The 13,036-nt window shown below is 45.2% G+C and overlaps 1 protein-coding gene across 1 annotated transcript in view; it reads left to right on the forward strand.

Annotated features, from left to right (window-relative positions):
* LOC135388359 (uncharacterized) overlaps positions 1-13,036 on the forward strand; it is a 74,022-nt gene that overhangs the window by 23,877 nt on the left and 37,109 nt on the right. The window contains exons 3-4 of the mRNA XM_064617876.1: positions 4,119-4,267; positions 4,343-4,428. Of these exons, the coding sequence (XP_064473946.1) occupies positions 4,119-4,267; positions 4,343-4,428 (235 nt within the window). The remainder of the gene's footprint in view (positions 1-4,118; positions 4,268-4,342; positions 4,429-13,036) is intronic.

Raw genomic sequence — 13,036 nt, forward strand, 5'->3', positions numbered from 1 at the left:
ATCGTTACTTATCACTTGACATCACAGTCCATCATATCACTGTTCAGAATTCAACTTCATAATTCGTTCTGAGTTCAACTTCATGGTGTATGATGGATTTTGAATCTGATCTCCAGAGACCAGTTTCGAGACAGAATACATTGTATACTGTGCATGGTTGCGTTTCGGCGACGACGTGCTTCGGGGCTTCGGCAACCGTGCGTCTAGGCTCCTCGGCAGATGTCATCTTTTGGATGGGGGCCGTTTACAGTGGCGTTTGTAAATTAATCGCGTATTGTTTGTGGTATCGCTATGGTGGCCGGTGCTTGACGGGGTCCCGCCCACTCGAGTCAGCTCTAGCCAACGTTTTCAGTTTTGAATCAGTACATAAATATATCTCCCATCTTTTCATGCACTAGCTTATTCACCCAGGCATAAGGTATGTTTCTCTGCCAACTGTAACAAACACACAAGAAACGATTGCCAAAAGACTGACTTTCATAACTGATTTATAAGCCAACTTCCACAACGCACCTGCTCTGAAGCGATGCAAAGCAAACAGCGTGAGAGTGCCAATGTCAATCCTCATTTTCTGTCCCTTACGGATGCCATTGAAGTTCAGCGTCATAGAGTCCCCAACTCCACATGAAAGCCGAACGGCAAGCCCTTCCCCTCCTATACCTGATATATGCGATATAACAGCACGCCGCTCCTTAATGCTGGCGCCAAGCGCACGACACCACACTTGCTCTGAGGAGACGCAAAACTAATAGCTCGAGCGTGCCAAGGTCAGACCACCTCCTCTGCTCCTTGTCATTAATCCAAGTGCACCTCCGCCCAAACAACCGAGACCCCTCATATTACAAGCTCATATTATCACAGGACACAAGAACAGGTACACTGAAAATGGGGTATCATATTCATGTCTAGTCAATTCATACTTCTATGGGCAGTTGTGTGCACCACACCCACGACTAATGTCAACCCCACACTCTAACACGCCGACTTCAACTTGACAAACCCATCGCAGGGTCTTCAAGTTCAACATCTCTTCTTCACGCATAAGTCAAAATCAAACTCAGCATCAGATCATTTCCCCGTCGCACAATATTAATGTCACCATCACATCATTGCTCATAATGCAACATAAAATTCACATCACATCATTACCTGCCATTCAACATCAAACTCAACATCAGGTCACATCATGGCCCATCATGGAACATCAAACTTATAATTACATCACATCATTGAATCATTCAACATCAAACTCAACATCACATAACATCTTTGCCCATCACTCAACATCACATCATTCTGAGTGGTGTGATGGTGAATAATGTCGGTGATGGTCATCATGAGTGAATTCGCCGACCTATGGGTACACATGTAATTTGTCAGTGTTTTCAAGACCACCACCTCTGAGCACACAGCATGTGTAATTAGAAAGGCACATGCTGCAGTTGCAGTTCCTTCCTATGAGAAAACCGATACCGTGTACCTGCTTCGTGGCCTTCCACACATTTAAGAGTTTTGCTTGCCTCTGAGTCGAATGAAGGGTGGTGTGTCTGAGCTTAATTCTAGGGTGTCGCACTGAAGAAAAAGTATGTCGCTCCTGTGTTCCATAAACTTTCGCTCCAGCCTGTACTTCACATCCACAATGTCCGCAATCTTTGCATTGATGTAGTTGAATTCAATGCTTTGAATTGAATCGTTGAATTCAATTGAATCGTTGAGTCCAATCATTCCCAAAAGTTCATCCATAATGGTCATGGAGATGTTCTTGTAACGGGTGTACATCTGGCGTGCCATCTCCCATAGCAACCCTGGAGAGATATCTCCTTTATTGAAGAGGGCCATCAAGTCTATAACATAGCAAAATGCTGAAATCATTAGCTTATTGGTGGACTTTTCTTTGCTGAAACAGTTCGACTTCATTTCCCGTAAGAAGCATGTACGCATGGACAAATTTGTCAAGCGTGATAGCTGCACATTTTCACCTACTGGTCAGAATGATGATACACACTTAGCACGTCCCTCACTCTGTCTCACTCTCGATGAGTGGGGACGTATGTCGCGTCGTTCCGTTGCTGTGATGCTGAACTCTTTAAACAATGTGTAGGGTGGTACTTGCACGAATGACTACGGGGAAAAAAACTGACGAGTTTTAGTGCTTTGTCCACTCCACTGTGATTGACAGGTTGGTCAGCTGCTTATTAACCTACTTCTGGTTATTGCCCATTGAGTTTTGTAGCTATGCATGCTTATGCATGCTATACGTGCCTGCTTAGAAGTGTTCGCGATTAGCCATATCTGGACTTGGCCATGCGTTCCCAAACATTTTCGTGATTAGACGCTTTTGTTGCAGTGTACATATGTCATTACAAGTCGTTAGGTCATTTTCATGTTAAGCAGTGTCCGCGATTAGCTTTCCAAGTGTCTGTGCACGATTAGCCATATCTGGAGTTGCTACACACTTGCTTGATGTTAGGCCTTTTTATGATGAGCAGCATTATTAACCGCGAATAGTAGTAGCAGGGCCTTTTTGTGGTTTAGCTTGCCTGCGATTAGAAGTATACTTTTAGAAGTGTATGTATGTGATTAGCAATGACTGGTCATATTCAAATTCTTGTCGGACCACTAGCATGTTTTTATCTACCTGGAAAACCATCATGATGAGATGTCGTGTCATCTCTCGTGAACATGTGCAACCATCACAGCGACGATGGCTGGCTGAGAAGCAACGGTGGTGAGTGGCAATTCTGGACAGCTTTGTTCAAGATCACATTGTTGATTTTCAAATAAATGAATTATCCCTGTCCACTCCTTTCCTTTTTTTTCTATGACTGCTGAACGAGCTTATCATGGCTGTGGGTACCGATCACACTCATTGGATGACTCCAATTACTGCAAATTTAAATGAGCCTAACGGGTGGTCAGTAAACCCACCATTTTAACTGATCTGGCGGTCAGTAACTACTACTTAAGAGTAGTAGTGGTACCGCCACCGTCGCCGCCCTGCCAACTGCTGCTGATACTACTAAGCCAGGCAGCTATTGCAAACTGCTGGTGCCATGTTTCCTTCTTACCATTCGAAACAGCTGACGACAGCCCATTAGAAAGTATCTCACTGGCACGACCCGAGAAGGAAGCGTAGATTTGTTAGAACAGAGAAAAAGGGAAGAAAATATGTGGCAAAGAGTATTCCTGCTTGCTATTAAGAAGCATTAGGAAATCAAAGATACACTCAGAAAAGGTGAAAGATGGATGATATAGATCAAAGGACAAATGGCGTTTTCTTTGAAGCATGAGAGTAATGTGTATGAGGGTGAGAGGAGAGGGTGGGCACTGACGAATTAGGTGACAAGAACTGGATTCACATGCTGTGTATCAGATCTGTGTCGCTGAAGAATGCCAAATATGCTTTGGACACTGACGGGTGTGTATGATGTACGTTGTTGTGTAAATTGGCCAGAGAAAAAGCTGTACGCTGCAGCTCGAGTAGTCGTTGTCTGAGCGTGGTTCGAGAAGTGTCGAATCTCTGGCAGTTTAACCGTGTTAACCGTGTAATGTGAACGTAGGGCACTTGGGCTAGAGGAGAAGACTTAGATGGGTTCTGGCAACATTAAGACATGGTTGGTGTAGAAGGGACGCTTCTCGACGGATACAGTTGTGTGTGGCACAAAATCCACCGGTGAGCCGATGGATCGACGATTATTGTTTAATCAGGCGGCGCCCTCTTGAAACTGCAGAGTTCCGATGTGGCGGTTACGGCGCATCTGTAATATATGTTAAGGCCAAAAGAGGTACTGAACATCATTGAAGGTGACATCCATATGTGACCCTACATGTATGCTGAGTCGTCTGTGTGGATGTTTCCGTGCATGCTGTTATTACCCACGGCACATGCATTTAGACACCACTTATGACTACAAAATGAGAGAATGCATCAATCTTACTTTTTTTGCAATTCTCACAAGCACTTTGTCTAAGACTGGTGTATACATATGTAAAGTTTCCACGATACCAACCTTGTGGAGGTGTCCGAGTAGCCTTCAAATAGTGTATACGTTCGTTATTATTCATTGGCATATTTTATTTAATTTGCGTCACGTTCAAACTGCCCCTGTCTTTTACAGGCATCACAAAGGGACAAGGGTTTCTTCCTCATGAAACGATCTGTCTTTTACAAGGATGAAAATAAATGTGTCTACCTGATCAAGAGACGCATAATAAGCCACAGACAAAAGATTGAAGCGCATTACGGTTTCTGGAACGGAGACCACTAGTAAGTAGCCGATGTTCCTTCTTTTACTTGCATGTTCGATGCTGTCCTAACATAATCGCACATCCTCCGTCACAGCTCAGAAGAGCCCTGCGTCATGCAAGCCCCTCCTGGGGGCAATGGAACTGTTGTGTACGTTTCATCACCCATACTTGGCGGGGAAGGTAAGAATACGATATCGAGTACGCATACCAATTAGAAACCAATGTTGTCCACCAATTCAGTGGAGAAAACAACGAAGTTGCACACCGGCTTGACACAACAAATAACAATTTAATGCAGACGTTTCGTCTCCCATGCGGGGACATCATCAGTGAAAGCAGAATGAGAGACGACCGCAACTAGCGGATTACTTAACCAAGTCGGCGAACATTTGGGGGAGGGCGCCGCGATTGGTGTTGCACACTGAAGGTTCTCCTCGCATGTGCCATGACTCAAACAGTTTCCTGGGACGCCACATTTGTTCCCTCGCTAAGGTCACAGCATTGGCGTAATCAAAAGAGTTGTCTGTTTTCCAACAATGCTTGGTGAGCTCTGTCTTGCATCGCGATGCGTTTGTTGAGTTACGTACGTCGCGTTCATGCTCTTTTAGTCTTGTGCTGCGAAATCTGAACGCTATGCTGTCGATCACCTCCTCGACCTCAAGAAAATGGAACGCCTCGAGGACGTGACCTATCGACGTCTGTTCTCGTCGGATGGCTCAACACTAGACTGTATGGCCTCCCAAAATTCACAAGCCTGATTGCCCCTTGCGTCCCATCGTTTCCTTTATTGGATCACCAACATGTAACCTGTCGAAGCCCCTTTTGGATTTAATCACCCCAGTCAACGGACAGAATGGTCTGACACTGTCAAACTCCTAGGGATTCGTCTGTTTGATTCAAGATCTAGTCGTCAATGACAACGACATCATGGTCTCTTTTCATGTCGTCTCCCTTTTCACTAACGTCCCCATAGTGGTAGTAGTGAAAGTGGCTGAAGCACGACTGCGTGACGACAGCACCCTTTCTACGCGTACGTCCCTCACGGTGGATGACATCATCATCCCACTACGTTTCTGCCGGAACCAATCCTACTTTTCGTTCCGGGGGCACATATACCTCCAGATTGAAGGTTGTTCGATGGGCAGCCCGGTGTCCGTGACAATGGCGAATCCCGTCATGGAATATGTTGAAGATCTGCCTTCCAAAGATTTACCCACACCATCAAGTTTTACCGACGGTATGTAGACGACACGTTCGTATCCTGAATTGCAACCTCCTAGATGAATTCCACTCGGCCCTGAACAGCATTGAACCGTCCATTCAGTTCACTTACGAACTTGAACAGGAGAAGTGGCTCCCCTTCCTGGACGTGTCCGTACGCAGGGTCACCACCGGCCAGATTCAAACTTCCGTCTACCGTTAGACCTGTGATACTGGCAACTTCTTAAATTTGGAATCCTACCATCTGATTTAACACAAACGCCATGTAGTGAGAACCCTGCTTCACCGCTCTGAAGATTTCGCCTCATGCCCGGAACAACGTGCGTCCGAGGAGCTGTCAATCAAGGAATCACTCATGAAACGAGGATACCCCCTACGTTTCGTTGAGAACACACTAAAGCGAATGCACGAGCCAAGGACCCGAAGGAAAGACGATTTCCGACACGGCATCGTCACCATCCCATACGTTAAAGGTGTATAAGCTGATACACATGTCTATATGACGGCTCAGTGGATAAATAAGTGTTGTCCCATTTTAGACATTTGGTCTAAAAAGGTCTAAATCGATGCTATACTTATCCGGCTAGTAGCCGTAATTTAGCGTAACGTGCTAGGGAAAGGCTAGGGGATGGATACGGAGCAATAGAGCTACTTTGTTAGACGTTTAATAGACATTCACAAAGTCCACATTTAGATGTCTTTTAGACGTATACTAGCGCGCCATGCGTTTGGAGAGTCCATTCCGCGAGCCCTCCTCCCGTTAAAAATGAAGACTGCATTCAAGCCCTGCCTAAAACTTCGTTCACGCATTTCCAAGCCAAAAGACCCTATTCCCCACAGTCCCAGACAGCTGTTGTGTATAAAGTATGTCTCGGTTGCGAGTTGTCCTACATTGGTGAGATGGGCAGAGAGCGCAGCGCAACACTAAAAGAGCATTGACGCGACGTACGTAACTCAACAAACGCAACGCGATTTAAGGCTGAGTTCACCGAGCATTGTTGGAAAACAGACCACTCTTTTGACAACGCCAATGCTGTGACCTTAGCGAGGGAACAAAGGTGGCGTCCCAGGAAACTGGTTGAGTCATGGCACCAGCGAGGAGAACCTTCAGTTTGTAATACCAATCGCGGCCCCCTCCCCCACGTGTTCGCCGACCTGGTTAAGTAATCCGCTGGTTGCGGTTGCATTTTGCTTTCGCTGATGATGTCCCCCGCATGGGAGACGGAACGTCTGCACTAAATTGTTATTTGTTGTGTCAAGCCGGTGTGCAACTTCGTTGTTTTCTCATCATGACCTCACCTTGCTTCTGGAATATTTTTGCACCAATTCAGTCATTCTGATCAATTTAGCAAACAGCTCCGCTGTCCGTTGTTCCATGTATTACCTAAATTTTATCGGTTTCTCACACGGTTTCAATTCATCAAACACTCAGCCTATTCTGTAACGTACCTGATTACTTTCTCAAACTTGCCACTGACATGATAATATTTTCTGTCTTGCCACGCGTAACTACGTCAGTCATCTTGGCGGTTACCTTCGTGCAGGGAGGATGAAGGCTCTTGTGTTATCTGAGGTCGGATATTCTGTGGTACTGCCTAAGTGTTTAGAGGGAGGATAAACCCCTCCTTACTCATCGGAGTCTCTTCCTTTCACACCGGTGGCAGAAACATTGTCAACGTAATGGGCGCACAGAGCGGGCGACCAATAAGTTACTGCGGACTCAGTGGAAGCTTCGTCCCGTATAATTGCCTTTATTTTCCTACAGCCTCGCAACACACCTCCCCAATGTCGTGCCCAGCCGTTAATTCAAAGCATATCAGGCTTACTGTACCTCCTATAAAATAGGACTCCTGGGTAGTTTCATTTATAATCGACCAAGGAGCGCCGGTGATACTTTTATGTTCTTCAGGAAAAAATAAATGTTATTCCTAATCCAAAAAGAAGCAAAACAAGCCTAGTCTCAGGTCTCTGCGATATTTCGTTCTGGGTCGGCGAGGCTCCAAGTAAACGGGCGCGATTTGGGCAGTTCCAGCTTTTCAAAATTTATCGCGCTGGACCCTACGAACGGTTTCCTTCTTCTGAAATCAGTTTTTTTTTTTTCACTGGCAGAATGGGTGGTGAAGATTTGCTTAAGACAATTAAATTCGGTGGCAAAGCCTAGAAAATTTTCGGAAAAAAATCGCGAGAACGCCTTCGAGGACGTTCGTAGCGCAACTTTGCCAATTTCTTACGTGGTCCCACGATGTCTGAATATGACGAAACTTATATGACACGAAAGAGCTTTTTTTACTCTTTCGTTTAGTGTATAGGGTGCTATCATACCTTCAGGCCTCCGTCTACAGTGACGCCGTAATCGCGAAGGAGTGCCAGAAAATCGCTGTTTTCAGGACCGTTTTTCTCAAAAAAGCCATCTTCAATTTTGTTTATATTTTGTGGAGACATAGCTTGGACACCGCTCTTTGACATTATCAAATAAAATTTCTGTTTATTTTATTTCTTCAGGGCGCGCAAATTGTTTTCCCGCGTCTTGGTCGCTTTTAGATCCTATGAGTCAGAGAATCGCGTTTTTTACCCATTAACCTCCTGCTGAAGTCTACGTCATTACAGGTTGACGAAACCAAGACGAAGCTCGACTATTATGACTAACTTAAAAACAAAAGTGCACTCTGCAGCCCACCCACCTGTCCCCATAGGAGTAATATCCTTTGTAGATAAGCCACGTCAAGGTGAAGCTGTACGTGAGAACAGGAAGTCTCGCTTGGAAGTCTCTTCACGTGCGCTTTGAGGCGTCCATTTGTTTCCGAGGTCGGTGCTTTATGTAAGCAAGTCTGGGAAGCTTTATCGGCTACTTGGCTACTATCGGCTTTCATGTTCGAAATAAGTGCAGTGTCGAAGCATTGAAAACTAGGAATACCAGGGGCACGACTACTGCCAACACACAAAAGCACGTAATTCTGTTTCGTCCTCACGGGTTGTGGGTGCACGGGAGGTTCTTTATTACTCAACTGTTCATTTCATAAAGTCCTTCGCCAAGGAAACCACTTTATTTTCGTGGGAATAGCGAGTCAAACGGTTTTAGTGACTTCAGCTCTCCACACTCATTGCTCTCCCTCTCCACACTCGGTGTTTTGCACGCTTGTATTGCAGTTACGCGTTTAGTACCTTTGGCTGCCGCCATAGCGTGCTGTTCTAGCACGTCAATGGCAACGAGTCTCTACAGCAAGAAGGGGTTGTTCTGCCCGGATTACAATGGGCAACACACGAAGAAGATACTGTGGAACAAGAACTTCAGGGCCGTGTATCTGATCGGTGCGACTTTGTTAAAGGCTGTTTTGCCTGCGTCTCAAGCCGATCGTGTTGATGATACGGATGAAATATGTGTGAACTGCTTTAACGCATTCCGATTGCAGCTCGGTGAGTCTGGACCCTCAAGCCAACAAAATCCTTCACCTCCTAGCTCCGAAGATCCAGAATTCTGCGATCCAACTGAAATCGTGCAAAGTATGAACAAGGTAATTTGTGAACTGGGGTCAGCCCACTAAAGCCGCCGACGGAACTTAGACGCGCCGTGCCGTACGTAAAACGAAAGCAGAAAGAAAAATTGCAAGTGCCGTGTCAAAGTCATCTCGTCGCCGGCTGAGTACCGCTTACAGTGTGGACTTTCCTGTGGAGGAAGAAACTGTGGAAAAGAGACAAAGCGACGAATTGCTTGAAAACTCGCGGAAGCCGTATGTTCAGGAAAGATGTCGGCTCTTGACTTTACTCCCTTTGTCACTCATCCAGGCTGAAATACATCCAGCTATTCCCGAAGCTACAACCTACATGATCAAGAAGAGTCAAAGGCTTCGGGAAACCTGCGGAGTATGGGCAACGCCTGACCGATACTCTGGTATGAATGTTATCGACCCCGAGAATGTGAAGTTGGCCGTCGAATATTAACTGAACGATGAATTTGACTGTACAATTCAGAGCCCAAGGCCTCGAGATGTTGTGAAGATTCTCGGAGCAGATGCCGACAACTTAGTGGCAAAGCGCTATATGTCACGAAAACTTCGGGAGACATACCACAAGTTTCTGGAGGCGCATCCCGAAGTCAAAATGAGGCTGACAATGTTTTATTCCCTTCGCCCGTCACAGCCGCTACAGGGAAGAGTGCGTTTGCACCTACTCTGCCAACTACGACTTGTGTCTGAATGCACTGAGTCTTTTCTCAGACAAGTGTTTTGCACTTGAGGACCTCAAATCATTGTGCTTGTGCCCAACGCAAACAAGAGAGTGCAAACTGTGTATAGGTGCATATCATGTCCAGGTGGGAGTGCATTGACGGCAGAATCTTTGGAGATGTGCGCCGATGCCGAGGAGATAGAGTTCGTCATATGGGAATCAAGCACACTTAAGAAGTTAGCCCTCAACATTGATCAATTTATCTATCTTCTGAAAAAGTGGCTAGCCCGCTACGTAACTCATGACTACGTGCGCAACATTCAACGGAATGCGATACGTAGTGAGAAGACATTCTCAGATTCTGAAAGTGTTGCCCTCCGCTTTGACTATGCGGAAAATTGGACGGTCGTTCTTCCTTCTGCATTACAGGGTTACCATTGGAAGAAAGACAAAATAAACAATATTCACTTGCGCGGTGAATCATTTGTCCGGTACCCGATGCCACGCAGTTTTATCGGATGAAGTGGGTCATGGCACTGCACTGACGCTTCTCACCATCAAAACTATTGATGAACACATTGAAGTCGGATCTTTGTACGGTGTATGTACGTATGTGGGAGCTGCAGCACACTTTAAAAATAGATACCAGTTTCATGAACTGCAGAGAAGCTCCAATATCACCAAATGGCTGTTCAGCGAGCATGGCCACGGGAAGAATGCCTGCGACGGGGTCGGCAGAGTAGTAATCATGCATCACTGCACCATATCCGCTCGCCCCTAGAAGAAGCCATTCAGAGGCAGAAGATCTTGTGCGCAAACTAACGCGTGAGGTTACCGAACGTTACGCTGTTGCATGCGCCACGTGAGGATGCCGAAGCGTTCGGAGTAGCGAAAAAGGAGAGCGCGAGGTCCGCTGTGCGTCCTGTGCTGCGATCTTCATACACCTGGACAAGAGTTGGGGGTGTCGTATTTACGAACAGCTCTAATTGTTTGGGCATATTGGGCTTTTTGGGCATATTCAATAAAAAACATATTCAGTGCCGCCTGGAACTGGTGTTTATCGTACGCGATTGGTGCTTGGGCTTCCACTGTAGTACGGCAACAATAAATATATGTTTACAGTAAGTATATCCTTGATCGATCCTTGGGTGCACGTCAGTCAGTCTGATGAGCCCGTAATGTCATACTGTTCAGCAAGGAAAAAAGAAAAAGAGCACACATTGTGAATACCATTCTCCGGCGCTTAGAATTGAAAGCGACAAGGGTGCGGGAAAAGAATTTGCGCGCCCTGGAGAAATAAAATAAGCAGAAACTTTACTTTACAATATCAAAGAGCGGTGTCCAAGGCGTATGTCCACAAAATATAAACAAAATTGAAGATGGCCTTCTTGAGAAAAACGGTCTTGAAAACAGCGATTTTCTGGCACCCCTTCGTGATTACGGCGTCATTGTGGACGGATGCCTGAAGATATGATAACGCGCTATATAGGAAACGAAAGTGTAAAAGAAGCTCTTTCATCTCATATATTTTCGCGATATTTGAACTACGGGACCACATGAAAAATTGGCAAAGTTGCGCTACGAATGTCCCAGGAGGCGTTTCCGCGATTTTTTTTTCGAAAATTTTCCGGGCGTTGCCATTGAATTTCATTGGCTTTAGAAAACCTTCACCACGCATTCTGTCAGTAAAAAAAAATTAAGCAGCCGTTCGGAGGATCCAGCGCGCCAAATTTGGAACAGCTGGAACTGCCCTAATCGCACTCATTTACTTGGAGCCTCGCCGACCGAGAACAAAATATTGCAGAGACCTGCGAGGCTTGTTTTGCTTCTTTTTGGATTAGGAATAACATTTATTTTTTCCTAAGAACATAAAAATATCACCGGCGCCCCCTTGGTCGATTATAAATGAAACCACCATCTCTTCACCTTTAAACGATGCAAAGGCATCCACATCTGACGTGGTCCTAATGAGAGTGAAAGAAACTAGCAACTCAATGCTTCGCAGCACGGCACCTTTTGAGTGCTGTCAATATGAATTATAGATCTATCATCATTGTGCAGCCAAAGCCAGTGGACCTTGGCAATTGGAGAGAGTCCTACACTCTCATTTGTAGTAATGCATTTATAACTGTAGGAATAATTTAGTGAAATAGCAGTTCTTCTCTAGAATGAGGTATGTACTTAAAATATCTAAGATCTGCTGTACAACATGTAGCCGAACAATGCACGCGTATCACTCCCATAGTGCTTACCTTCGACGTCAAGTGTTTCCATCAGATGTCTTGATGCTTGGTTTTGGTGGGAATCGACAGGAAGGTTTCTGGACGTGAGTTATCTGTGCAATTTCTTGTTTGTGCGATTTCTCTGTGCGATTTCTTGAAAGCTTTTTTTGGCAACGAATACAGCTGATGTTAGAGTTAGCTAGAAAGAAATGACTTCTTCGCTATCGTCGCTCTTACTCTAATCAGTTATAGATCCTTTTCGCATATTTATTAAACGCAGAATGATTAAGCGATATGTATCACTACACCACAAGTAAATGCCCCTTATTGCAAATGAGTCACACCACTACGAGAGTTCAAACCTAACCACCGTATGTCACAGCGGCCAGTCCCACGCAAAATGTTCTTTCCTGGCCAATTGAATTACTTGCGGGAGAGGAGGCCAAGAGCATCAGGAACATAGGGCCCTGTGTCTTTTTGTCCTCTGTGAGGGACGAAAGGTCACTCCAAGAAAGGTCACAGGAAATCAGAACTCCAAGATACTTAAACATGGTCACTTTGTCAAGAATTTCGTCATTCAGAGTATAATCGCTGGGTATGTTAATATTTCGTCTGGAAAAAGTCATACATTTTGTCTTCGAGACATTAAATTCCATTAACCATTGGCTGCACCATTCAGAAAGAGAGACCAAATCGTTCTGTAAAGCAACGCAGTCCTCTACACCACTGATTTCTCTGTACACAACACCATCATCGACATGAAGACGTACAGAACAATCTACACGTAAGTGAAGAACAATTGTGTAGATAAGGAAGAGAAGGGGACCGGTCACAGACCCTTGAGGCACGCCTGACACTACCCCACCTAACACACTGTGTTCTCGCAGACAAGAAAGCACGTATCCAGTTTACTATGTTATTTTTAATGCGTAATGATTCGAGCTTACAAAGAAGGCGCTTGTGCGGCACTTGGTCGAAGGCTTTCCGAAAGTCGATAAAAACTGCATCGACTTGCCTACCAGGATTCATGCTTTCATAGACGTCAGAAACAAATTCAAAAAGTTGCGTCTCTCATGAATACTTTTTTCGGAAACCATGTTGGTTCTTGAAAAGCATGTTGTTATTATCCAAAAAGTTCATAATATGGGAATATATATTATGTTCCATAACCTTACAACAGA

Source organism: Ornithodoros turicata, chromosome 1 (genome assembly GCF_037126465.1).
Source record: "Ornithodoros turicata isolate Travis chromosome 1, ASM3712646v1, whole genome shotgun sequence".
Lineage (NCBI taxonomy): Eukaryota > Metazoa > Arthropoda > Arachnida > Ixodida > Argasidae > Ornithodoros > Ornithodoros turicata.